The sequence below is a fragment of the Argentina silus genome (assembly GCF_951799395.1).
Source record: "Argentina silus genome assembly, chromosome: 4".
NCBI classification, from domain to species: domain Eukaryota; kingdom Metazoa; phylum Chordata; class Actinopteri; order Argentiniformes; family Argentinidae; genus Argentina; species Argentina silus.
The window spans coordinates 19,578,485-19,604,627 of record NC_139658.1 but is presented as its reverse complement, the minus strand read 5'-3'; the positions used below and the strand labels follow the sequence as shown (position 1 = coordinate 19,604,627).

General features: G+C 44.9%; 4 protein-coding genes across 8 annotated transcripts in view; all 4 read left to right on the top strand.

The window, feature by feature from the left end:
- The first annotated feature begins 21 nt into the window (after positions 1 to 21).
- Positions 22 to 2,343, top strand: pfdn5 (prefoldin 5). The gene is made up of 6 exons (XM_083668383.1): positions 22 to 96; positions 625 to 727; positions 965 to 996; positions 1,331 to 1,405; positions 1,549 to 1,654; positions 1,795 to 2,343. Exons 1-6 carry the CDS (start codon positions 31 to 33, stop codon positions 1,872 to 1,874), a joined length of 462 nt encoding a protein of 153 aa, XP_083524509.1. The 5' UTR covers positions 22 to 30; the 3' UTR covers positions 1,875 to 2,343.
- A 431-nt stretch (positions 2,344 to 2,774) lies between these two features.
- Positions 2,775 to 14,123, top strand: larp4ab (La ribonucleoprotein 4Ab). 2 transcript variants are annotated; one of them, XM_083668013.1, is made up of 16 exons: positions 2,775 to 2,949; positions 5,589 to 5,730; positions 6,069 to 6,227; positions 6,504 to 6,594; positions 6,752 to 6,888; positions 7,106 to 7,209; positions 7,355 to 7,465; positions 7,881 to 7,934; positions 9,056 to 9,274; positions 9,953 to 10,056; positions 10,919 to 11,146; positions 11,567 to 11,618; positions 11,736 to 11,897; positions 12,005 to 12,150; positions 12,263 to 12,482; positions 12,637 to 14,123. In XM_083668013.1, the coding sequence occupies exons 1-16, from the start codon at positions 2,827 to 2,829 to the stop codon at positions 13,021 to 13,023; spliced, it is 2,439 nt and encodes an 812-aa protein (XP_083524139.1). In that variant the 5' UTR covers positions 2,775 to 2,826; the 3' UTR covers positions 13,024 to 14,123. The 2 variants fall into 2 exon arrangements, with proteins under 2 accessions (XP_083524139.1, XP_083524140.1); XM_083668014.1 differs by lacking the exon at positions 2,775 to 2,949 and adding an exon at positions 4,316 to 4,468.
- A 3,930-nt stretch (positions 14,124 to 18,053) lies between these two features.
- atf7b (activating transcription factor 7b) lies at positions 18,054 to 24,388 on the top strand. Of its 4 annotated transcripts, none has more exons than XM_083668213.1 (12): positions 18,054 to 18,103; positions 18,993 to 19,052; positions 19,402 to 19,498; positions 19,775 to 19,902; positions 20,083 to 20,223; positions 20,378 to 20,535; positions 20,630 to 20,726; positions 20,866 to 20,985; positions 21,204 to 21,335; positions 21,724 to 21,912; positions 22,104 to 22,209; positions 22,457 to 24,388. In XM_083668213.1, the coding sequence occupies exons 2-12, from the start codon at positions 19,005 to 19,007 to the stop codon at positions 22,690 to 22,692; spliced, it is 1,452 nt and encodes a 483-aa protein (XP_083524339.1). In that variant the 5' UTR covers positions 18,054 to 18,103; positions 18,993 to 19,004; the 3' UTR covers positions 22,693 to 24,388. The 4 variants fall into 4 exon arrangements, with proteins under 4 accessions (XP_083524339.1, XP_083524342.1, XP_083524341.1 ...); XM_083668216.1 differs by having other exon boundaries at positions 22,430 to 22,567; XM_083668215.1 differs by having other exon boundaries at positions 22,384 to 22,479.
- Positions 24,389 to 24,870: 482 nt separating this feature from the next.
- The window catches only part of dip2bb (disco-interacting protein 2 homolog Bb), a gene marked incomplete at its 3' end in the record, with an annotated part of 34,394 nt that continues 33,121 nt past the window's right edge, over positions 24,871 to 26,143 (top strand). The window contains exon 1 of the mRNA XM_083668212.1: positions 24,871 to 25,071. Coding sequence (XP_083524338.1) covers positions 24,987 to 25,071 — 85 coding nt within the window. The 5' untranslated portion in view covers positions 24,871 to 24,986. The remainder of the gene's footprint in view (positions 25,072 to 26,143) is intronic.

Sequence of the window (26,143 nt, the reverse complement as noted above, 5' to 3'; positions counted from 1 at the left end):
GGTCATCATTGTCTTTCTCACGCTTTCAACATGGCGGTGAATCTGACAGAGCTTTCTCTTCCTCAGTTGGAGGGACTTAAAACCCAACTTGAACAAGTAATGGACATATTTCCTGTATTTATCTTTTCGGTTAAGTGATTTGTTGTAATTACAGGGTCAGATTTAAGCAAGCGTAGCTTATAGTACGTGGTTGGTAAGCCATTCATTGTCTGTGTATATGGTTAGCATGGCTAGCTAGCTAATAGGCGTGCCCCTAGCCCTACCAGCAAAAGCATCTTAATACATCTCTGGTATGGTCTACCTAGCTAGCTATGCCATTCATTCATAATTGTCAGCAATATATAATTTTACTGACATCAATTTGCATGCAATAGCTTGTTTTTTTTCTTGCCAATATTCTGTCTGTGTGACCTGTGTCCCATCAGAACAATGATCTGAGTGATTTTGACAGTTTGCTTTGTCTCCCTTTAATTGAGACCACTGATGAAAGCCAGCAATATATTGGGGCCTTTTGCCACTTTATCAGTGTTGAAGGAAAGAGAAGTACAGCAATGATTTCTTTCAGTCATCTGTCAAATAACCATCCTTCTTCATTTTCGCACTGTGATTTTCCATGTTTTATAGGAGACAGAGTTCTTGACCTCCTCAATAGGTCAGCTGAAAGTTGTCCAGACAAAATATGTAGAAGCCAAGGACAGTTTGAGCGTTCTCAACAAAAGCAATGAAGGTGAGCTGCAATACATGAGCTTGTCATAAAAAACAAACAAAAATAAAAACATTTTAAATGCTTTTATATAAATGTCTAAATTGTGTAGTTCGGGTTTAGTTTTGAACTGATGCTGTTACTACAGTTACTGAGATGTATTGGTAGATTGATTGAATGATTCAGATCATTACAAGTCTTTGTCACAGCCAAGAAACACTCTTCTGACAACATTCTTTTTTCTCCCGTTCTTCCTTCTAGGAAAAGAATTGCTTGTGCCTCTCACTAGCTCTGTATCCTTATGTTTCTGATTGGAGAGTTTTCCATAGTCCAGATAAGCCCACAGATGAACTACAGATGGCTTAGCCTAACTTTGACACAGGAGGTCTTCAAACATAGACACTTTAAATGTGTTTTTTTCCCCCTCATTGGTGACACTCTTCTCTTCTAGCTAGATGCATGTAAAGTGCAATGTACAGTTATGTTAAGACGTGATTTAAATATATAGTTGTTACCAAAGCAATGTTGCTATTATGTCTTGTCTGCTTTGCTGTGTGTTTATTAATTTCATTATTATAGATTTATTATAGATTCCTGTTGTGTCCTTTAACCTCACCCTCCTGTTAGATGTATGTCCCTGGAACACTTAATGATGTGGAGCATGTCTTGGTGGATGTGGGGACAGGATACTATGTTGAAAAGGTGAGCATAAAATACATTTATTACAATTTTACGAAATGCTGTTTCATTGATTTGATTTTCATGACGAGGCCCAAAGAGTTTGAAATCAGTTTCTGTGTGACATTAGTTAATGTGAGCCTGCTTTAACTACTTTGTCTCTGCAGAATGTTGGAGACACAAAAGCGTTTTTCAAGCGAAAAATAGACTTCCTTACCAAGCAGATAGAGAAGATTCAGCCAGCCCTACAGGAGAAGTATGGCATGAAACAAGGTAACTTGAATGTTTTGTTTTTTTCAGAGAGGCTTTGGTTATTTTTATGTAAGTCATACAGAAAAATGCACCAGGAAATATACCAAACTTACCTCCTCTTTATTTATATTGATTGCACTCTTTGTATATTTGTTTTTCAGCTGTGATTGAGGTGATGAACATAAAGATCCAGCAACATCAAAGTCAACAGGCGTCACAGTCGGTGACAGCCAAGGCATAATGATTGTGCATAGCGTTTACCTTTCTACAAATAAATACATTGATTAAAACCGACGAGAATGCAAAACCTAAATCTGTGTCGTTGTGAAGCTCAAGCAGAGCTGAAACAGAAAGTCACCTGGAGATTAGTCTGGTTAGAAAGGTGAGCTGAGCTATATTTGTGTTACTGTAACTGTCTATGGACTCTCATGTAGTAACTTTGAAGCTGGTGTTATCACATGATTTGTTACAATATTTGATTTTATTTAATTGGGCTCAGATTCTCAGAATATCTTATTATAATTGTGTTGCATTGAGTGTGATAAAAAGCAGAATCAGCCATTGACATGTATTGGTCGACATCAAATCTGCAACATGTTCTTAAGTGAAGGGAGACTTTGTGTGTTGTCATATAACATCATTTGTGTATGTCTTAAGGAGATTCTGCTCACGGACTGTTAAAGTTGCCAAAATAAAATAAAAAATGCTGTTTGCAAAAAATTGTTTTCTTTTTTTTCCTTTTTGTACAAACCCCAGATGAAAAAGTTAATGCAGAGTTTTGATTCATGGCCTGCCGCGTCTAGCGCGCGCTCGTTGCTATGCGGCGCAGCGAGCAAGTGTTGCACTGTTGCCAGGGAAGGAGAGAGGCGGTAACACCGCGTTGTCTGTCGGGACGGTGGCGGAGAGCGAATTATCTGTCAGCCGCGCTTCGGAAGGTCTCGTGCGGCCATAAAAGCGATCTGATTGATTATATGAAAAAAAGTGAGTAATTACTAGGCGATTGTTTATTATATATCGTATTTAATTGTGTAATTTAATTGTGTGTTCCGTTGTGAAACCGCCGTAAGCTCGTTAGCGGCTGCTTGTTGCTTATACGGACGGTGTGGGGGGGGGGTGAGCCGGTCGAGGAGTGGCGAGAGTAGTGCAGTGGGGACGGGGGAGAGTGGCCGGGGAGTGAAGAGAAGAAGCGGCCGATGAGTTCTGCGCAAACGAGATTGGAGGAGCCACAACAGAAGGAGGAGATCAAGCCAGGATCGGACATCTGTGAACAAGGGGAAACAAGATCCAAAATCAGCCAGGATCAAGGAGGCGGCATGGTGAGTTTGGGCCTGGTGCTAGCAACTAGCTACACAGCTAAAGTGGCACAACCCTCGACCGTCACCCTTCCAAGTCCCACATGATGAAGCTAGCAAATCATTTGTAATACTGCAATTCCATATATAGCTTGCTTGAAAGCAGGCGCATAATTTCTTGCGCAGCCTCTCTGGGTTAGCTAGGTAGCTAACCATCTATAGCTAGGTAGCTAGTCTTTCGTTGGCTTGTGAAGTGTGCTTTGCGTAGCTTAAACAGTTGCCATTGCCAATAGTTTGCTATTTTGCTGCATCAAGCTAGACCGGGCGACAGCCTCCTGTAAGTACAGTAGCTAAACGGCGTAGCTAGGCTACGGTGAATTGCCACATTTCGATTGGGCTGCAAGGTCACGATGCGCTCAACAGGTAGCTAGCTAGCCTTGCATGCATGTGTTGCAACGAATCATGCATCCACCCATCCAATGTAACTGGTGGTTGGAAATTGCCCTGAACGTAACACCCATAGGCCGGGGGTAGCTCATTGCATACCACAATCCCTGTGTTTCAAATGTTTAGGTTTTTTCAGTGTTTTTCTTGATAAATACTATTCCCCCACTGATGCTGTTTTGTAATCATCAATTTGACTAAGAATGATGGCTCACTTTCTTCTCTAGTCTCAGGTTAGGATTAGTGTAACCACGGTGACAGCGATAAGAGGAGCAAACCCCCTATATAATCTTCGGTGTAAATCAGGAAGTCAAACAAATCACTTGGGCATTTGATAGAATAATCTACTTCTGCTTTGTCTTCTTGATTTATCACAGTCAGGGACCATCCATAGGATTACATCATTTCAGTGTAGACGGGCTCGAACAGTAATGGGTAACCAGGTGCCTAATTTATTTGTGGTGACCCGTCACACAGCTGATGTGATGTTTTCCTTCACAACCAAGGACAGCCGTAGCCCTGCATCTGGACAAGTGGTAACCGGCAAACATGGCACTACCACTTTGGGCAAGGACAGCAATTGCAGTTTATATTGTGGTTGTAACTTGTTCTTGATTGGTATTATTTACTCCGGTTTAATTAGGGTACCATAATATTACCGGTGGCATGTATGCCCGACACCATGTGCTCTCGCTTTTACGTTGGATTTGATTGACTCCGCGGAGTAACCAATACATACACGCCTGCATTTTACTTAGGGTCTCTGGGACAAATGTGTGAATGAGATGCGATCTCAAGAAGTGTGTCGGTACATGTGACTTGGTGGAGAGAGGCGGAGTCTAATAGACGACTACTATAACCAATGAACAATCAGTAACTAAAGGCCTCTCGAAAGCTGCTAGGCTGCTTCAACGAGGCATGCTGTCCTGCTCTGTAGTTAGCAAATTATAGCTACCGTGTATCGAATTCAATTCATTTGGATAACGTTTTCCTTTATAAAGTGAGCAGAACCCTGGATTAGCTGGTTACATCCATTGAATCGGATAGCCAGCCAATAAATTCGACATTGCGCCCAAAAACAATGCTGTTATTTGTCGAGGTATGTCTGTTCCGTGTTAGCAAGTTCGTTCTAACCACGCGAGTGTAAAGTTCGGCCTTGTATGAGTGAACTTTCGGCGATCTGATGCCATAGTATTTGCATTTCTGTCAATCAATCATAATGTTATCAACATTTGCAGGGCGACAGTATGCTTTTGATCAGCATGGAAGCATTAGACTAGTTTGGCCCCTCGGTCCCATTTTCATTAAAATCAAGTCTTTGCAACCTAGATGCAGAATTCAATAACGCTGTTGCTAACGTTAGCGACCTATGTCCTGGTCCGGTTGAGTGGCCACTGTAAAACATTATGAAGTCACCATAAATGCTAACGCAGTTAGAAAACATAATTTGTAATTAAGTTATTAGGTAATGTAGGAAGCAGTTTTCATTCCTTAAATGTTCCATTACATTAAATTCGATTGGAAGTAAACCGTCATTATTATGTGTGTTTCCAGTCGGTTCAGGCAGTAGTCTGGCCCCTGTGTGAGTGGTTGATACTAATCAGATAAGCTCTCTGAAAGGCTTGGCTATTTTAAACGTCAAGTCGTCGCGAGGGGAGAAGCAGGCCACCCGTAGCATTCCTGTTGTTGGGGATCAACACCATTCATTCAATAGACAAATGTCAATGTTTTTCAGAGGAGATTCTTCATTAGTTTAGTTTTGAAATCATTTCCTGAATTGACTAAGTAAAAATGTATCAATCCCAGACACACTCTTCAATATGATTCTGGGTTTATCAGGGTTTGAGTACTGGGAGTTGATTAAAAAGAAAGTTTGTCACATGGCATGGCGCCATTTGAAGTGAATGTTGTAAATATGCAAATATTTGACATGGGCTCTTGTGCTTTGCACTGGTGTGTGACTTTCAATTCAAGGTGAAAGGTGCAATTGTAAGCTGTGCGAATTGCCAACCTTCTGAATGAAACCCCAGGCTACGTCCTTGCATTCACAGCTGGTTCACGTAGGCGATTCCAAACATGGCTCTTAATAAATGCTATCATTATGTGGCATTTGACATTTGAAAATGATGCTCATAGCTGCTGCAGCCCGAGATTCTTTATGTTCTCTATTGAGGCTGTGATTTTGAGTTATTTACGATTTTTCTGTTTTCGATACACAGGTCACCACAAAGGGAGCAGGCCTGAACCCCAACGCCAAAGTTTGGCAGGAGGTCCCTGCCCCCCAGAACGAAGTCCCAGAGGAGGGGACGGAGGGCTCGCCTTGGCTCCAGACAACCTATTCTACTGCTGATGTGACTGAGGGTGAGAGCAAAGCACAATATACCTAAAAAATGTGGCTACATCTTACAAAAGACAGGCTACATATCTACCACAGCATTATAGATCTACATAGCATTATCCCAGCTGAGAATTACAGTTCTGTAATGCATGTTTTGTCTAAGTAGTGGAAGCATGTGGTTTTTGATTGTTTGAGTTCAGAGGGCACAATGAACCTTTTTGAACGTCATCTTAACCATGCTCACTAGAGTCACTGAAAACAAACCACTGTTATGTGTCAATGGATTACATAGCCTGGTTCAACCTTGACAGTGTCTCTTGCTAGCCAGACTCTTATCTACTGCATGCCTCTCCTCTCCCAGGTTACTCAGAAGCACCCCCTGCTGGGGTTAAGGGGTACAGCATGGAGTATTCTGACCCCTCAGACAGCGGTGCCCCTGCGCCCTCAGAGGGCATCCTGAATGGCACTGACGCCCCTGAGCTGGCGTACCCCGTCTTTGACCCTCTGACTGCATCAGCAGGTTAGTAACACCCCTGTGATCAGCACACTCTGTGCCAGATATATATTTTCAATCTCATGCTTTGATTTGGCCTTGTAAGGACTTGATGTATATTTAACCATGTGTCTCACTTTTGCCCCACTCCAAATAAAGCCATTTATTGTTGTCAGCAATGTTATATAGTTATGCTCAGGGAGCTCATTTGGCTTTTGGAATGATATTTGCAGAAGGACTATAAGGGTCTAACCGTGTAGTCTATAGGAAAAGTGATCAAAGTGTTTGTTTGTGTTTACACAGTGGAGGGGGAGTTGGCAGAGGAGCAGCAGCCCATGTCTGAGGAGAACCTGCGAGAGACTCTGAAAAAACAACTGGAGTTCTGCTTCTCCAGGTGAGTGCTGGACGAAAACAAGTCTTTTATATTTAATTTTCCCATGTTGGTTCAATCTTTCTATATGGACCAGTAGCCAGCCCCCTTATACTTGGATGCTGTGTTTCTCAGTAGCATATGATTGTCTCTCATAACGAGTTGTTGTGTCTGTCCCCAGAGAGAACCTGTCTAAGGACCTGTATCTGATGTCCCAGATGGACAGTGACCAGTTTGTCCCCATCTGGACCATCGCCAGCATGGAGGGCATCAAGGTCCTCACCACTGACACGGATCTCATCCTGGACGTACTACGAGGTACCAACCCACCTCTTGGTTTAGGCCAAAATTGAGAATTTGATCCAGAGAAAATGTTAGGCGATATAGAAATCCATGTCCATAGCACTTGTATAGGTTAAGTCAATGAAAAGGAACCATGCTCCTTTCAACCACTAATTGAGTTTTTTTACAGGAGCAAACTGGATGATGTTTGTATATGCGTTGATGTTGATATTTGTGTGTTGTGTTATTACAGCCTCTCCAATGGTTCAAGTTGATGAGAGCGGGGAGAAAGTTCGGCCCAATCACAAACGCTGCATCATCATTCTGAGGGAGGTGCCAGAGACCACACCTGTAGAGGTAATGGATGGAGGAATTCCTTTTCCAGTTCTTTGTGTTTTTGACAGGTTTTCCTTTTTTGTAATCTGTTTTTGTGTTGTATTTTGGTCATCAGATGTGATGGTGCCTGAGGTAGGTTTCTGATCCTCCCTTTTATTTCCCTTAGGAAGTGGAGGCCCTCTTTAAGAATGAAAACTGTCCAAAAGTGATTAGCGTTGAATTTGCGCACAACAACAACTGGTACATCACATTCCAGTCAGACACGGATGCACAACAGGTACTGGTTCTCATGCAGAGCTGCCTGATTTTTTACATGCTGATAATAACTGTTGACATTTTCTGTCCATTCACAAATATTATCTGAAAGTACAGCATTTAAATGCTTCCTGAGTAGAAGAGTAGCTGTTGTCTGCTGTTACCATTGAACCCAATATGTTTCTGTGGGCTTTGATCATGTGCAATGAGTAATGAATTGAGATTTGACCTGACTGCTAATTAGCAAATTGTCACCCGTTACTTGAAGGGAGATCCTTTTCTGTCTGTGGGGGTGACACTTCTGGTTTCCCTGCAAGTTTTTAGATTAAGTAAAAGCTTTTTGGTAATATCTCAGCCTCTGTATCGGAATGTAAAGGGGAACTAACCAACCAACCAGCCATGTCACATTACTCCATTTGCTCTTTTCTCTCCTTCAGGCCTACAGATACCTCAGAGAAGAAGTGAAGATGTTTCAGGGAAAACCCATCATGGCGAGTCTGCATATGCATACACACACACACACACACACACACTGGGATTTTCCACACAAATGTCTCAGGTCAAACGGAGGCCAAGTGTGGTAGAGCTTTGAGACCAGCTGACACGAGTGGCGTAAAAAGCAGTGGTTCTTGCAGTCAGACTGCTCTGAAGTCAGCTGCTGTGAGGTCATTGAGTTATGGGCGGGAGCACGTGGCTGAGCCGTGACTACGGGAAGGTGACCTTGAGATGGTGCATGCACAAAGGTTTGATAAGGAAAGAAAGAGTCCAGCCAGCAATCGCTGCCTCAGTACTAAGCTGGCTACAACCCAATCTCTGTTCATATCTCCTGCTCTGATGGCGTGAAATTGTCTGCATTTCATTCAACCATGTAGCAATGTTTTTCTTTTGACCTTAGTTTTTTAATTTCCAATGATATATATCTTTTAACGTAACGTTTGTGCCTCCTAAACAAGCTATTGAAGCAAATAATTGCTAGCCAGCAGCTATTGATAGCTAGAACTATAGTACCTCAAATTTAGAATTAGAAAACATTTATAAAATAGATTTGATAATTCTGATAGTGCCCTAAACTCAGGAACCTGGATTTGATTCAGCTTGTCTTTTCTGTTATTTATTTGTGAGGGCTTTATGCTACTGCAGCAGTGTTGGCAGGCCATCGCTAACCCCCAGTGATGATCAGTATCGCGCTTGGAAGGACTCAGGTGCACTGCGGCTGTGGAGGGCTCTCTCCTCTTCATCATCCCTCTCTTAATCTCTCTAACCTCTTCCTCATCTTCTCCTTTAACCTTTCCATCATACTTTCATACTCCATCTATACATCTCCCCCGCCCCATCTATACCCCCCCCCCCCCCCCCCCCCGTCAGCGCAGTGTGTCCTGCCCTAATGACTGTGTTTCTACGATCTGAGGGGAATGCGTGACATGGCCTTAATTTCCCCCTCTTAGTGAATAGAAGTGTGGGGGGGCGGGTGTGTGTGGGGGGGGGGGGGGGGCATGTTCATTGAGTTTGAATTGTCAACTGAGGGCCTGTTATTAGTACTAATGTACACATTCTTGTCCTCTTTCCCACCTCTATTTTCATTCCTACACACACCTGTCTTTCACCCTCTCAGGCTCGTATTAAGGCCATCAACACGTTCTTTGCTAAGAACGGCTACCGCAGTGTGGACTCGAGTGTGTACAGCCAGCCGTCCCAGTCCCAGTCTCAGTCCCAGTACAGCTCTCCCCTGTACATGCAGCAGGTGTACAGTCCCCAGCAGCAGTACCCCCTCTACCCCCTGGTGCCTCCCACCTGGAACCCCTCGCCTGCACCCTACTTCGAGACCCCACTGGTGAGTGGCATGAGGAGGGTGTTGTGTTGGATGGAAGTTTTGAATGCGTTTTGAGATGTCCAGAATTAAAACGCTGGTCAAGGGAAATGGGGGGGGGGGGGGGGACTCAGGGTCATTTCAATGTTTGCTCTGTACATGCAAAGTAAACTAACAAAAAAGGTCTGACCCAATGACGAGAAGGCAACGCGCATAGAGGGGCCCAGACTGTGAGATGGAACACTTTGGGTTGAACTATGCTCCCAACTGCTTTCTCTCCTCTCTTCCTCTTACTTTCCCCCCCCTTTCTTCCTCTCACTTTCTCTCTCTCTCTCTCCCCCTCCCTCCCTCCCTCTCTCCCTCTTCCCAAAGTGCTAAGTCTCCACACCTGACCCGATGAGCGGTATGATTATGAGATCCGAGGGTCTGGAAAGATGAATTTATAAACGCACACGGACGGACCTCAGATATTGTGTCTGGCTGTTAAAACTGATATGAATATGATATACCATGCCTCAGCTGTAACCCACACCCTTCACCTTGCGTACTGGGAGGGAGTGTTGATGACCTTTTGGAAATGTCACCTAGCCTCTCTGGATCAGCCGGTCCTTGTTCTTCTACAGTCACGTCATAGAACAATGAACCTTTGCCTGAGTTGTCTCTGGGCGAGTGCTTAACCATGTTCTTCCCCCTCACACCCAGGCCCCCTTTCCCAACAGTGGGTTTGTGAACGGCTTCAGCACCCCCGGGAACTTCAAAACAAGCACCAGTCCCCTTGGCCTGGGACGACCCTTCAACAGAAACCGGTAGGTCTTTTGTCAGGGCACGATGAATCATCCTGTCACAAATGGGACACTGTAGTCTGAAGCGTCACTCTCTCTTACTCTTGTTGTTAATAACCGGTTGCCTTCTACCTCCCCTGTCCCACAGCGTCCCCCTCTATTCCAGAAAGAACGTAATCAATGCCTTCAGGTATAGACTATCAGAACTGCGTGTCATCATCAGTGTCCCCGTCATCAGTGTCCCTTACTTGTACATTTCATTGAGCCTCACTCCATCCCGTTCATGTGAACCAGCTAAATGGTCGTCCATGTAATGCTACAGTGAAGGGTACTTTGGTCCTGTGGTGAACGACAACCCCCTCTAGTGATATCTGAGAAAGCGAGCCGTGATTGACAGGTGATGCCGTGATCTGAAAGTGATAACTGGGGCGTGCAAAGGCGTCGAGTTTTAAGTTTGCATTTGAAGGCGGTGCAATTCAAAGTCTTCGTTACTAACAGTAGAGTTGGACAAAGAAAAGAAAAGCAACTCAAACTGCTGGGCTTTCGATCTGTTTGCTTGTGCTGAGCAAACCAAAACCACTCCTTTAGTACTCTGTGCAGTAGCATATTCAGAATCCCCCCCCTATCGCCACCATCTGTATGTTCTCATCGCGTTGTCCCTGTCTGCATGGGTCATACTCAACGCTGCTGAAGATTGTGTTGCTCGCACAATGCACGTTTACTGGATGATTGGCCTGCTTCTGTTTCTGTTGTCAAACGGATGCGCTATTGTACCTCAAAGCTGGTATGAGAGATCCAGCATTATGTCTGTAAATCTGTAAAAGACAGTGAGAATGTACCTGGATTGGAATTATTGACTGTATGACCCTCCCCTTCCTCTCCTCAGGACTCATGTGAAGAGCCACCCCAGGCCAGGTGAGGGGACACCCGCTCCCTCTATGACCCCTGTGCCCCTTGTGGAAGGCCTGTCAGGCCCCACCAGCCCTCAGTCCTCCCGGACGGCTGGGGCCCCACTGAGCACCACCCCCGAGCCTTCACCTTCCCTCACCCTCAGGGACACCCTCCCACTGGCCGCAGACTCCAATGGAGATCTTGGAATGGCTGGTCGCGGCAGGTGAGTGGCCACTGAGTCCCCATACACGATAATCGCACCAGATAATAAAGACAGGTTTGACCCAATGATGACAAACTGATGCGCATAGAGGTGTTTCAAGCTGCGGGGCGAAGGCTTTCGGGTTCTCTCTTCCACCTCTTGACTTTTCTTTCCTCCCTCTACATCTCTCTCTCTCTCTCTCTCTCTCTCTGTCTCTGTCCCCCCCCCCCCCCCCTCTTAATCTCTCCCTCCCTAAAGTCAGTAGTCCCTAAACTTGACCCAATGAGCGTTAAGATTATGAGATCTGAGGGTTTAAAATTTGGTCGCCCAAATCCTTCCCAGAATAGAAACAAACAATGCCTTTGTACACTTTGCACTCTGGCCTTATAAGCGTGTGTGTGTGTGTGTGTGTGTGTGTGTGTTGCATCTGATTTCTTACAGGAGAGGAAGCTATCGAGGCATGCGAAGGAGAAGAGAGGATGACCGGACCACAGTCAGTGCTATTTGTTTTTCATTTGATAATTATTGGATACTTGAGTTAAATGCTTCTTATCCCAAGTCAAGTTAACATTTTATGTAACATATACTATTCATCTGTTTTGATTTGCAGAGGCCAATCCCCCTGTCTGAGGTCAAGGTCCCGGCCCCCAAGTTTGACCTGGCAACCTCCAACTTCCCTCCGTTGCCGGGGTGTGTGGTTAGTACACAGGGAGAGCCTGTGCTGGAGACACGCATGTCTGACGTGGTGCGTGGCCTCAAGGTGAGCGACAAGGTAAGGAGAAGAGCATGGCTTATTACAACCTTCTCACAGTTCAGATCCAAGCTCACTGCCAAAACTCTCCTTCTCTGAATATATCTGTCCAATGTCTTCATTTTCAGCCTGAGGTCAATAAGGATTCTGTGGCCCCTTCCCCCAATGCCCAGGAAGACACAGGAAGCACGCCCAGTCCTGTCACACTGGCCCCCAAACCCACACCGCCCCCCAAAGCCGCCACCCCACTGATAGTGGAATCCCCTGTCTCAAGGTACGGTGTCACCCTGGCTGCGGGACAACTAGGTAGGCTGTTGGGGTTTAAAGGACAGTTTCCATGAAAATCAACCTTGACTCCCCCCCCCCCCCCCCATGTCTGTGTGCAGTGTTGCTCATCCGGTGAAGAAAGCGGATAAGCCGGAGCCTCATGTCCCGAAGGAGACCCCGCCTGCACCTGCCCCAGCCCCTGCACCACCACCCTCTCTGCCAACCCCCTCACAGCCGGCTCCTGCCACTAAACCCACCCGCAGCCCGTCTGTCTCCACGGCAACGCCAACCCCCTCCGCCCCCACCCCTGCTCCCGCCGCCGCTGTCACACCTGCACAGGTAAGTCCATAGCTCCTTCTGGTTAGTTGGACTGGCTACATGGCAGACTTGGCCTTACTGGTCGTCGTGAAGTCTTTGAGGCCCTTGTTTCAACCACCACCTGTTTTCTCTCCCCTCTTATTCTCATTCCATTTCACCATTACCATCCAATCAGGAGCCGAGGAAACTGAGTTACGCAGAGATGTGCAAGCGGCCAGCCCAGGGCCCACCGCCTGCGCCAACCCCCTCCCCCACCCCCTCCTCCTCCTCATCGAGCCAACCCCTGCGTGAGCTGCGGGTCAACAAGGCTGACGAGCCCGCCCACTCCTCTGGGAGCACAGCTGATAGGCCAGAGAAAGCCTTTGAGAGGTCAGGAGAGGGCCGCCCCCCCCGCGACCCCTTGGGCTCATACCGTGGGGGCAACGGCCCTGCTCGGGCCGGGGGGATGAAGCACCGGGACCAGCAGAGGGGGCCCCCCATGGGCCGACGCTTCTCCCCACAGACAGGGGGTGCCAGACGGAGTGGAAAGGAACAGAACATTCCCCCTAGGTCGCCAAAGTAGAAAACTAAGACAAACAAACAAAGAGACAATGTGCTAACAGGAAAACAACAAACACAAGGCTAATATAGTATATATGTAAAGAGAGAAAATATATGAATATATATATATATATATATATATCATTGGATTACAGAACGCATGTGTTCTGATAGACCCTCCGAAGTTGCGTCAGACGCCGGCCAACATTTGGGAAAGACTGCAAGCGGAAATCCTTTTAAGGAGGGGGGGGTGGGGGGGGGCGGCAGCGGCGGCGTTCGAGTGTTTCACGAATTACAGACTTGTGGACTTGTTTGAAAGAACAGTTCAGGGATGTTGAAAAGCAGCCTTTCTTTGGCTAGTTTAAAGGATTTGCCCCCCCTCTCCCAGTGTTGTTAAATCTGTGAATTTTATTTTATTTTTGTGTGAAAGTGGGGGGGTTTTGGGGTAGAGGCGGGGAGAAAAAAACTCATTCGGTAATGCCTTGTAGCTAGAAAATACTGGTGGTTGTAAAGAGAAAAAAAGAGGAAATGTTAGCAAAGCATGTCAATATGTAACATAACGCGAGACATTTACACCAGTATGAATTGGACATGTCAATGAGTTGATTGGCCCATCTTCCTTATGAATTGTTTCTTTTCTTTGGAGGGATTGTTGGACAATTGCAAAGAATTGTTGATGAACTGGAAGAAATTGAGGGTTTATATGAAGGTTGAAATTGCAAGAGAACAATAGGTTATCCAGCAGTTTTTGGATGAGGCAAGGAGGAAATGGTGGAGCTGTGTTTGATGGTGAAGGAACAGTCTTGGATGTGTCGGCAATCAGAGACCGTTTAAGTTAAAAGTGACGAGGGACATATTAATTTAACGGAACCCTTTGATGGAGGAGTTATTCCCAGTAGTGATGGAAACAATAGGTATAGCCTTTTTAAGTAGGACATTGAAACCCTTTACAATAATGTAACATGTATACATAGTCAGTATGGTGGAGGTTTGGGAGAAAGGTTGTGTAATCAGGATGTCTATTCATGTGACTGTATTGTTTCATCCCACATATGTTTTCTCCACACTGAATTTCCTCTCCCCGTTTCCCCTCACTAACATGCTGATGGTTGTTGTTGACCCTGGGGGGGGGGGGGGGGTGGCAGAAAGCTATTGTTGATTGTGTACATTGACCTTGGGGGGGGGGGGGGGGGTGGGGTGGGGGTGGGCAGAAAACTATTGCTGATTCTGTACATTGACCTTGGGGGGGAGCAGAGAACTGTTGTTGAAATGGCTTGAACCCCTTGGTCATCTACTCAGCGGCTCCTGTCATTGGTTCATCACCTCTTGATCCAGTGGTTGGTGGGTCTGGGAATGAGGTCATCGGGGTCATGGCTATTAAGAAATGGAGAAATCTTATTTTGGTTTAGGTGTTGGGTTCCTGTGAGAGGCAGTGGAACAACTCTCCTCATGGACACACACACACTTAACCGTGTGTGTGTCTGGCAGTTTAGGAGTTCTACAGTGTTGTACAATGTCCATTTAAGGGGAGAAGTTTTGATTGTGTTGAATATAAGCTGCACCTGTGTTTTTCTTTTTCTTCTTTTTTCTTTTCTTTTCTTTTTTTAACAATGCATTGTGTTCTAAGTGCGTGGAGTTGTGTGACGCAAGCCAGCCTTGCTTCCAGTTTGACTCATGTTCACCCATTCTTCACAAATGGAGGACAGGCCTCTACGTAGACCCCCCCCCTTTTTTATATTCAGATGGAACGGGCACACTTTTACTTCCCTCCCCCCCTCCTCCACTGAAGATATCTTGTCATTTCAATCCGCACTCTTCCCATGTATTTGGTAGCTCTTATATTGCAGATGGTATTCCATAGAGTTGTAATAGCCTATTTGGTGCTCATGGATTTGACGCATAAAATATGCTACTTGTATATTCGTACTCCAAATGTATTCAAGCTTGATTATTGAACTTTTAAAAGGTTGATTTGACTTGGATGATTTTTTTTCTGGTGATGAAATTAGTGTTTAAGGATAATTTCATGTGGTGTTAGCCTGTGTGTTGGATTTAAACCATTAGGATTCATCAGATCCCTTTTTATAAGCTCACCGTGGGGTGAGATCACTGGAGTTGTGCATTTGAATGCAAATATTATTGGAGATGTAGAATTAAATTGTTTGTAGCTTCTGACATGGTAACGATCTTCCCTAGCATACGCCACTAAATCAGTGTCCTTAGGTGGTTTTGTCCCAGTGGGAGAGGTGGTTTTGTCCCAGTGGGAGTGGTGCTTTCGTCCGTGGAGGCTCCGTTGTGTTGTTGCTGTGGCTCCTTGCGTGTTGTGTCCAGAGGGGGTGGGGGGGGGGGGGGGCAGACGATCCTGTTAGAATGTTTTGGTTGTTACATTGAGCAAAGGTTGATGGAATAGGGGAGTGTTTGTTTTGGGATGTCATTGGGGACAGATGGGGACGGTTGAGAATATTGGTGTATATTATTTGACCAAGATGTTGTGAAGTCATAGGATTGGATTGTGCTCTTTTTGCCCCATACATTTCACTTTTGGAAAAAAAGAAAAAAAAAAGATTTGTCGAGATTTTGAATGAGGATCTATATGCATATCTCATGATGTTTTTATTTTGTGTCCATTAATGACGTAATGTACTTTTAGAGTGAAGTTGGGAGTGTTGACTACAGAAGTGAGCACGAGGGACAGGACAAAAGCCTTTGAGGCCAAAATGTTATGAATATCCCAACTATGATGAATTACTTTTCTCATCATTGTAGATAGAAATAACAAATACATTTAAAAAAAAAAAAAAAAAAATCTAAAAAAAATCTGTTGACTGTATGATGAATGGATCGGACACCATCCAGACCAAAGTCAAGCCAGAAAAAAGACAATCTGAGGAACATGTTCCAGTCAACTGTTTCTGAGCGGAGAACTCATGCCCTTCATCCTATTGGACAGAAAACCTGTCTGACATGAGTATGCTTCCTGTCTCGGAGTTGATTGGCCAGTTATGGCTTGAGATGAATGTAGTCCTGTTCGAGCGAAGTCCACTTCTGTAGGTGGCCTGAATGTTCTTGTACAGTCTATCTTTCTCCTACACCTAGCAGGCCCATTTTTGGTCTGGATGTTGTTAAAGGTGTCAATGTGTTGCGATTTTACTGGGTTTTGTTTTAATTCTTCATTTTCTCCTGTATTAGAGCACATTAGACTGATGAAATGTTTGGGAAGAGTTCTGCAGTTAGATTTCTTTTACTTTTTATTTATTGTAACTCCTATGTACTTTATACTTCTTTCATTGCAGTTAGTGGGTTTTTTTGTGTTTTTTTGCCCCAAAATTGTGTGTGGGATAGTTTTGGGTATATACTGTTTGATTTGAGATTTGGCTAAAGTGAGTATTCGGGGCATTGCCAGGGTGGTACAGCAGCGGTGCAGGAATATGTATCTAATCATTGGGCCTGTTTTTGATTTATATTTTTACATCCATTAATTGCTAAACGAAGTGCAGCTAGGGGTGCTGTGAATTGAAATGCACTAACTTTTTGTTTTAAAGAATCTTAATTGTACTGAAAGTTGTAACATCATTTTAGACCTATACCTTGGAGAAAAGGTGTTGATCAAGCTTGCTGAAATTTTACAAGAATAAGGGTTTATTTTCTTTACTACTTTTGTTTTGCAACTTTCTTCACTGGTACACATGCTTTGTAGGAGTAGTAAGATTTTAGAGATACTGAATTATAGATGTCTGAACAAAAAAAAAAAAACTGTTAAAGAAAATAATAAAGTACACATGTTTCTTGTTTTGCCCCTAGATACGTGATTCTGGGTCCTCTGCTTGCAAAGATTTTGCCGTCCGTGTATTTTAAATGTTTGGTGTGCTGTGCGCAGTTGTTCAGTGGCCGGGTACTGGCCCTTTTTGTGTGTGAGTGAATGCCTTTCCATCAGTCCTACTTTGACAGTCTCCTTCCATGTCAAAATAAACATGTTAGGCCTAACCAAAATTCCAGTGCCTTCACTCAGTGTTAAATTGTTACTTTTAAGAAAAGAAAAAGTAGGATGAACACTCATGAATGCCCTGTAATTCTGAACAAGGCAAGTTTGTTGGTTCTGTGGAAATCCAGTATGTGGCTCAGATGTGGCTTGGAGTTCTTGTCTGTGCTGCTCACGAACAAATAATATTTGGCTGTTTTTAGGGTAGCACGGGGGGGGGGAGTGTGTGTGCATGCGTGCAGCGTGTGTGTGAGACAATTACACATGTTTCAGCCTCATATGCTAATGCAGTTTCAAACCTATGAAATTGGAATCCTACTTCAGTACCATAATCAAGTTAAAAAGCAAATGGGGATTTTGGTGGCAGGAAAGTACGTACACTGGTTGTCACTGGTGAATGTTGTATCATTGCAAACATGAGAATAAAGATTTATTTTCAACCATGTGCATTGTATTTATTGTGTTATGTCTGCTATGACCTCTGGTGGAGTTGACAGAAGAAAGTGGAGGAAGTGAGAAGCATGATTTATATCCATCTATCTTTGACTGCTCTGAGCATAATCCCCTTTTACTCTGGATAAAGGTCAAACTAGGACCATCACCATAACATAAGACTGGCAGTAGACCACCAACCAGTCACATTTCACAGATGAGATGCATAGGCTTGTTTTGTGAAGGTTCCAATTTTAGGTTCTTGTGTGTTGTGTTCATGTAATTTGAAACTACACAATAAAGCAGGATTGATTCAGAGGATTTGCAACACACAGATTTGAGATGCCATCTGTTGTAGGATACTGTCAAAGGGATTGCATTTGCAAAAAGTGTTACTTTTCAAAAAAATCTTCTACCATTTCTATTCGTAAGGTACATGAATGAAGTTGTCCTATTATGATGAACATGTCGATTACAGCACAATCAAAACATAGACAAGAAGATCATGAGTATGGGAGCCATACAGTTTTGGAAACCCACATGTTTATGTAATGTCAGATGTTTTCAGCAATCTTGTTACATAAGACATACTAGACCAGTTTCACCTCTCGCGTTATTTCACTGAGGCACATAGTAGTGTCGGATTTCGAGCAGCGGAGAAGGGAGAGGTAGCTAGCTACGGACGTTGTGGGTGAGTTTGTAAACATTTCACTTGCTCATCAACAAAGACGTTAGCGACCGAGAAAGCCTTGTTTCGCGGGTCAGGTGTATTGGTGGTCTGTCGCTATTACTTGGCTCGACTACCTTACGCTGTCCCGAAATAACATTAATTGTCAGAACGCACCTCAATGTGTTAGCTAGCTAGCTTAGCTACTGCCACTAGCCAGTTAACGCGTTAGCTAGCTAGCGATCGCTGTGTGTGTTATGGGGTTGATGATCCTGCTGGCCTGTCAGATCTTAGGGTGCTTGTTAGCTTGCTTCTCCGGCCTGTCTGACATTAGCTAACTAGCTACCTACCTCAGCGAGCCAGCTAGCTTGCTACCTACCAAGTGCTGTGATCAGCACACATTAGATAAAATGGCTCATTAGCTAGAGGTGGTGTGTGTAGCTAGCTTCTGTGCTTGAGACAGTCGTCAGACAGCGGCCTGTTGAGCTGTGGTATGCTGTCTTGTTTGTTTATTGACAGTCAGCGAAATGGAGCTGTCTGGTATGCAAACGCTATCACAGTTGGTCGCTATCACTATGCAAGTAGCGTGGACTTGAATTTAACCTGACAGCGAGCTAGCCTATATAATGGCATTTTTAAACCATATAGTGCTAGTGCTACTGTGGCCTGGGACATGTCATGAGTCATGAAAATAGGTCTTCCACAGGAAGTGAATTTGATTCTAGATCAGCTAGCTAGACAGTAATCTCTATACACACAGGCAATGTGTCACCACAAATGTGATTCACCCTTGGATGTACAGTTAACAGTACACGATCTGGCAAGCGACTAGCAAGATAGGGTAGGCCTGTTCCTTAAGATGGGTGGAAAAACATGCGTTAGTGTCTCTCTCACACACCTATCTCTCTGGCAGGCTCTTTGTGAGATGGGGGACGATCGACCTTTTGTGTGCACTGCCTCAGGCTGTGGCCAGGTGAGGCTCTTTAATTTTCATCATCCCCTCTCCACACACTCCCACCCCCACTTCCTCTCCCTCCCTCACTTTCTCTCCCTCCCTCACTTTCTCTCCCACCCTCTGTTCCTCCCCACTCCTCACCAGCCTTGTATACTGCTTATACTGCTTATACTGTTTATGCTGTTCATATTTTTTAGTACTTCTATTTTATTTTATTCTATTCTATTTTAAAACTTATTGTTGCACTACTCTGTGGCACTGTCACTTTTGCATTTCACTGTATACTTGTATCAGAATCTTGTATTTCAGGAGCCATCGTTTGGTAAAGGCATAAGTATCACCAGTGTGTTCTGTTTTGTTATTGCAGAGATTTACCAATGAAGACCACCTGTCAGTCCATAAACACAAGCATGAGATGACCCTAAAATTTGGTCCAGCCAGGACGGATTCTGTCATCATCGCAGGTTTTTGCCTTTAGCAGTACAGTATACAGCATGTATACAGCATTTCTCCATGAGATTCTGTAGATATTCAGTCTTGGTTAACCCTTTGACAAGCTGTCAAACCTACATGATCATGTGTGCAGATTTAATCTGTCTCTGTTGATGATGGTATTCTAAGCTGGCTTTTAAATGTCACTCCTGATGATGGTGTTTTTTGGGGGTGGGGATTTTGTATTAAAAAAAAAAGATTTTGTATTAAAAAAATAAACCTAAACCTGTCTCTCCTCTCCCCTCCAGACCAGACCCCAACGCCTACTCGCTTCCTGAAGAACTGTGAGGAGGTGGGACTATTTAACGAGCTTGCCAGCTCCTTCGAGCATGAGTTCCGCAAGGCCCAGGAGGATGACCAGAGGTCCAAAAACCCGGTGAGGACAGGGTCGAGGGACCAAGGGGATTTGGCTTTTTTTCTTCAATGTTACACCTAGTGTTTGCATGTACAAGTCTTGAGGAAGATTGTAAATGCATGGATGAATTGGTGAAGTTGTGGATTTATAGCTACAGTGGTGGTTTGACTGACTTGAAATATTGCTTCTCTTGTCCCCAAGCTTCCTGCCCCTCATGTTCCACCCTTGCAGACTCCCTCTGAGGTCAAGGAGGAGGAGGAGGGGCCTCTGGAGGTTGACTCCTCCCCTCCTGGAAGTCCTGACTCCACCTCCAGCATGTCAGACAGCAGCAAAGAACCAATGGTGAGAGGAAATGCTCGATGCATGTGTGTGTGTGTGTGTGTGTGTGTGTGTGGGGGGGGGGGGGGGGGGGGGGGTAGTTGAAAGCAGTAGTGATAGTTGAAAGCAGGCTACTGAGTTTCTATGTGTGACTGAAGGATTAGAGGTGTATCGACAGGAGACTTTGCCAAGGCCAGTGGTGAGCTCGGCCCCCACCCCAACCATTGTGCGTCCAGGGTCTCTCCCCCTTCACCTTGGCTACGACCCCCTGCACCCAACTCTGCCCTCCCCGACCTCTGTCATCACACAAACCCCGCCTTCCAACAGATTACTGGGGTGAGTCTTACAACGTCTTCAAACTCACACTCCCAAAACCCCGCCCCCATCTCCCTTTCAATCTAATTTCTATTAATATACCTTCTGTTCCCAGCTCTCCTACAGGGTCGTACCCACTGGTAATGCATCTTCCCAACGGGCAGACGGTCCCTCTCCTCCCCAGCCCAGTGCAGATGACCTCCGTCATATCTGTGAGTGCTAGTCGTACTAGATGCCTAATAAACAACAACATTCCTGGGTAATGGCTGCCATTTGTGGACATACTGTCCTTCCTCTCTTCTCCTCTTATTTGGATGTTCGTGTTGTCTCTGTTTCCTGTGTGATGTGTAGCTGGCGAGGCCGATGAATATGGTGCCCAACATCCCAGGGATTCCAGGCCCTCCAATTAGTGGGACCAGCAGTGGCTCGTCCTCCCCATCTGGGTATAGTCTGCACTCCGAAGCCAAGATGGTGAGACACACGCTCACTCTCTCTCTCTCTCTCTCTCTCTCTCTCTCTCAAACACATTTTCTCTCCCTCTCTCTCTCTCTATCTCTCTCACACACACACACACATACAAACACACACACACAGTTAAGGACGCAATGTTCCAGTAGCACAGTAGGCGTACCTTTGCCGCTGACATGTAGACAGGTGGTTTTCAGTCTGGCGTCTCTGTCTCCCCACAGAGGCTGAAGGCAGCTCTGACTCACAACGGGGCTGGAGGGGTGACAGGGTCGAGCCCTGCTCATCCACAGAGACATGAGCACAGCCAGCAGCTCACACAGCACTCTGACACACCCTCACCTGCCCAGCCACAGGTAACACACACATACACACACACACTTGCTTGTGGCTGTCCATCGTTGTCAATGATTATTGTTTTGGCTTTGTGCCATTGCACGCGCGCACGTCCTTGTCCTTAAGCCCCCAGAATGAATTTTTATCAGTCAGATATACAGGCAGCACTGTAAAGGACATTGTTATATTAATTTGACCCTGAATGTACCCCTTTCCCAACCCCAACGCATGCACACAAGCATCACACCTGCTCTCACACATTTCTATTTACATTTTTGCACATACAGTTCATCCAAACATGCACCCACCTGACCACACTCTTTCTTACTCCATGTTGTTTGCATTTACTCACAAAGCTAACACGTTCCTATTCCGAGGTGTAATGTCTTACCCCCTTGTTTCCCCCAGGTGTCCCCTGCCCAGCCCACAGGCGGCCGGAGGAGGCGGGGCGCAGAGGCGGACCCTGACGAGAGGAGGCAGCGCTTCCTGGAGCGGAACCGTGCAGCTGCGTCCCGCTGCCGACAGAAACGCAAGGTCTGGGTGGGCGGTCTGGAGAGGAAGGCAGAGGACCTCGCGAACATGAACGTCTCTCTGTCTGTGAGTCACGACCCCACCCTGACCATAACCAGACCATCAGGACCATACATGTATAGCTTTTTCTTAGGACAGAGCTGGTATTTCCGACTCGCAGTTGTGTCCCTACGATCAGTCGCTCACATGAACTTTTTTTTATATATATAAAGTTGTTGAATATTCAAACCTGTAGCGTGTTTTTCTGTTTCTATCAGAATGAAGTGGGCCTACTGAGGAATGAGGTGACTCAACTGAAACAGCTGCTACTGGCCCACAAAGACTGTCCTGTCACTGCAATGCAAAAGAAGGCTGCTTACCTAGGTACTGAGAAATAATACCACAGTCTACATTACATACGATACTGTCAGGCAAATATAAGTCTATTATTCACATTCACCTCATCAATCTCTTACTGTTTTTACTCATGTTGCCTGTTCTCTTATGTCACCCTCCCACCCAACCTGTTCATTCTTCCATCGATCTACCAACAATCAGCCTTCAACCCATCCATCTAATCTTCTGCTCGCTCACCTCTCTTAAGGGTGAATGTTTCTCTCTCTGTCTGTAGCTGCAGGAGGAGAGGAGCGCTCCAGGGACGCCCCCTCTGAGCCCACAGGCTCCCCAGCGCCAGTCATCCAGCATGGGCCTTCGCCCCCTGCCCCCGCCCCCAGCCCCGGGGCCACCGTCAACGGGCTCAGCGTGCGTGCCGCCGAGGCGGTGGCCATGTCCGTCCTCGCGGGGATGGGAGCAGGTCAGCCGGGAGGGGTTGTCATGGCTACACAGCCCCAGCCCGCCCCCAGATGATGCGCAGGCGCAGGGAGCCATTAGGAACTCGTTATACGGCTTTCGGAGGCTGGACTGGTACAATGATGTGAGTGTGTGTGTGTGTGTGTGTGTGTGAGAGAGGGAGAGAGAGAGAGAAAGGGACCTGATCTGAAATCCCACCTGTTATCAATAGTGCACCCCCAGACCCCCCTCTCCATCCCCTGCCCCCCATAATCGCCACCCTACGGTCTATGACCTTGGACACAGTGGCACCCAGGAGAGGATGTTGGGGATTAAGGAGGTAGTAGACCCCCTGTCATAGCCACGGACTGAGCAGTGTGTGCCCACTCCCCACACTAACTCCTATCCTCACGGCCAATGATAATCACTGAACAGACTGAGTAGTCCCCCCACCCGCCCGCCCCTCCCACCCCACCCATCTTTGACAGATCCTTGCTTGGAAGCACTGTCACTCCGTATATACAAGTGTATGTACATATCCTACGCACCCACTAAAACACGCAACGTAGTGTTGTTCTTTTGTCTGCCTCCAACTCCCCTGTCTTCTGTCTACATCTCTGCCTGACACATGTCTCCTCTTTATGCAGCTATTAGTTAATAATCATCACAGATGTGTTGTCATCTTTAGGGCTGGATAAATGTGATTATATTGTGTGCACATATTGTTTCCCCCTTGTCATGGAGTGAGCCAAAGTAAGAAAACAGTTTCCGGTCTTTTTTTTTTTTTTCTTTTTTTTTTTCCTCCCCTGCTTAGGGAGTGCTCTATTTGCATTGTGACAATTTGTATGAAACCCTTATTGACTGCATGTATTACAGGACACTGAGGAATACCACTGTTTGATAGTGTCTGGTTATATTAACACTGGTTTTTATCATACTGCTTTTATTTCTCTTTAAGGTGGTCAAATTGATGATGCAAACCATGAAATTGTCCTTATGTAACAAACTTGAAACGGTTGATTTTTAGATTATACTTTATATAGTGATCAACACTTGTTAGATTTATAAATCATTTACCCAGGCTAAACTAAGTTGAGAAGATGTAGTGCAATATATTTTTTATATTGAATATCAATATTAATGTTCCTGCATTTATCTAAAATGTGTAGCAAAGTCATTGGTAGAAGTTTGTTCTAATTATGTGAACTAATGAAATTATAGCTGGACAGAGGAAATGTAAACATATGACATGTTCTTAATGAAATTCTCAGTGAGAGAACATCTATAGGGAATGATGGATGTCCTAGTCTTTGGTGCTTTCAGCCATTGAAAAACTCTCTCGGACTATTATCACTTTGTAAGACACTTCATTTGATTATCTGAGTCATGAAATATTAAGTGATGTGTTCTTTGTGTTTTATACCATGGTTATTTTTTTTGCTTTGAGGAGTATATTGTTTATTTCTCCTTATTAAGTTGAGTTTTGTAACATATCAGTGTTTTAAAATGTTATTGTTTTTGCAGTAGGCATGTTATGCTTTCTCCACTGTCATGTTCTTTCCTTATTGTATGTCATGAGGATGAAATGTCTGTTTTCAGTAGAGAACCCAGAGTTCAAGTTCTACGATGGAACAGTTCAGAAACGTGTCTCCAATAATGCATCAAAGCAGGGAGTTTTTCCAAATAATTGCACCTGAAGGGCAGGTGAAATCAACTTGTGTATGTCTCAACTAAAAAACTGTAACTGCAAATAAATAAGTTAATGGCAAACATCCTTTCAGATTAAGCGTTTATAATTTGTGTGTGTGTGTGTATTGGGGAGTGTTGTAGTTATGTAATCTATCCTTCTGAGATTGTGTTCTGTGTATTGTGTGAGCTCAGTGGGTGTACAAGGGGCAAGAAGGGATTGATAACGCACGGTATAGACCTACATGCCAATGAGATTCTATGACCGGTGAACAGTTGCTTTTCTGCACACTTATTATTCCCAAAGTGTATTAGTTATTTTTGATTAATTCCGAAAGCTCAAAGACAGTGACATTGAACGATACTCGCCGATTGATTGGTCACATTCCAAATTCAGTTGGCTTGGTTTATCGTGCAGGTTTAATCAGTTGCCATACACTGCCGCCAGAGGGAGCAGGAGCCTTATTTGTTATTCTATGACCCAGTCACAATAATTATCATCAGACACGGTCATGTGACAGATTCCTTTGGTGAGTTGTTCATCTCTCACAGTTATGGCGGTGACGGGGAGACGCAAGGATGGAGAACAATCCACATCTTGATTTCAGTTTTACTCGTTGACTTAGGAAGGTGTCACCACTTTTCCTTTTACTTACTAAACAGTCCGTGTTATTATTCCTCCAACGATGGCGGACCGAGGCGTGGATATGTCGGCACTACCTAAAGAGGTCAGGGACCATTTGGCGGAGTTGGACTTGGAACTGTCCGAAGGTAAGGTTTTCAGACAGCCGAATGAGAAAGAAGAAACTAACCGAAACCGAATGTTGTACAGTGTTGTGTGGTCCTACAGCGTGTTCCAGAGACATAAACATCAACAAACCCCAGTCCCGTGTCAGTGGTGAAAACTGCAGTCTACCCAGGCACGACTCGCTCGCGCTGCTCTGTTGATGGCATGGATGAAAACACACTGACCTCTTTTTTTATTGTCGTTTCATTAGCAGAATGATTGATGTCATGAATGGCAGTTTGTCTTCTTTATGTTTGCCTGCAATATTGGTAAAGACGGGTGTTGCTGAGTAATGGAAAGTCAGAGAGTAGGCTTTTTTGGATGGCGCTTTTAATGTATTTACTATTACGGACTACCGTCTGCTGCATACATATTGACTATTTACTTTATTTTGTTATTGAGGCCTGTTTATTTATTGTTGTTATACAACAGTTATTGTTGTTATACAACAGTTATCATCCTTGATACAATTCTCTAATATGTTTTGCGGACAGTCAGTCATGGCAGGGTAGCCTATTTCTTTCGAGACTGCCTTCATGTCAAATGACATATCATCAAGGAACTATATGGGCACATAGTCTACAGGCTTTCCTCCTGTCATGGAGGAAAATAGGTCAAGTTTCTCCTTCATCACAGAGGTCTTGTGTCTATTTCACAAGTGATACTTGAAATGATGCGACTCCCCTAGAAATCAAATGCTGCATTGTAGACTCTGTGCCCTCTACTGTAACAAATTGTTTATGTAGAAAAACAGCCTAGATGCGTTTGTGATCTTATCTGATCTTGACAAAGATAAAAAAGAATGGGAAATATATGCTGTTATGCAAGTCTCCTCGGTGAATCACAGTATATCTGGATGGGAGCTGTGCGGCTCCCAGGCACCCGGGGGTGGATGAGTAATGTTATGTTTCAGGTTTGGAGAGGATGTAGAGTCACAATATGCCTGTGGTCGACTCTCTCAGATTCCCCTCCCCTCTCGACAATGTATAGCCTGTATATTGAATGATGGGGTTTTATTCACACCTCCTCTTCTCATCTCAAATCTGAAACTCTTTG

Coding starts and splice junctions, on each gene's coding strand:
- atf7b (XM_083668213.1), top strand. CDS start 19,005: ATGGGGGACGATCGACCTTTTGTGTGCACTGCCTCAGGCTGTGGCCAG. Junction 20,986..21,203: donor TGCACTCCGAAGCCAAGATG/GTGAGACACACG, acceptor GTCTCCCCACAG/AGGCTGAAGGCAGCTCTGAC. Junction 22,210..22,456: donor AAAGAAGGCTGCTTACCTAG/GTACTGAGAAAT, acceptor CTCTGTCTGTAG/CTGCAGGAGGAGAGGAGCGC.
- pfdn5 (XM_083668383.1), top strand. CDS start 31: ATGGCGGTGAATCTGACAGAGCTTTCTCTTCCTCAGTTGGAGGGACTT. Junction 997..1,330: donor TTGTGCCTCTCACTAGCTCT/GTATCCTTATGT, acceptor CCCTCCTGTTAG/ATGTATGTCCCTGGAACACT. Junction 1,406..1,548: donor CAGGATACTATGTTGAAAAG/GTGAGCATAAAA, acceptor TTGTCTCTGCAG/AATGTTGGAGACACAAAAGC.
- larp4ab (XM_083668013.1), top strand. CDS start 2,827: ATGAGTTCTGCGCAAACGAGATTGGAGGAGCCACAACAGAAGGAGGAG. Junction 2,950..5,588: donor AGGATCAAGGAGGCGGCATG/GTGAGTTTGGGC, acceptor TTCGATACACAG/GTCACCACAAAGGGAGCAGG. Junction 12,483..12,636: donor CCGCTGTCACACCTGCACAG/GTAAGTCCATAG, acceptor CCATCCAATCAG/GAGCCGAGGAAACTGAGTTA.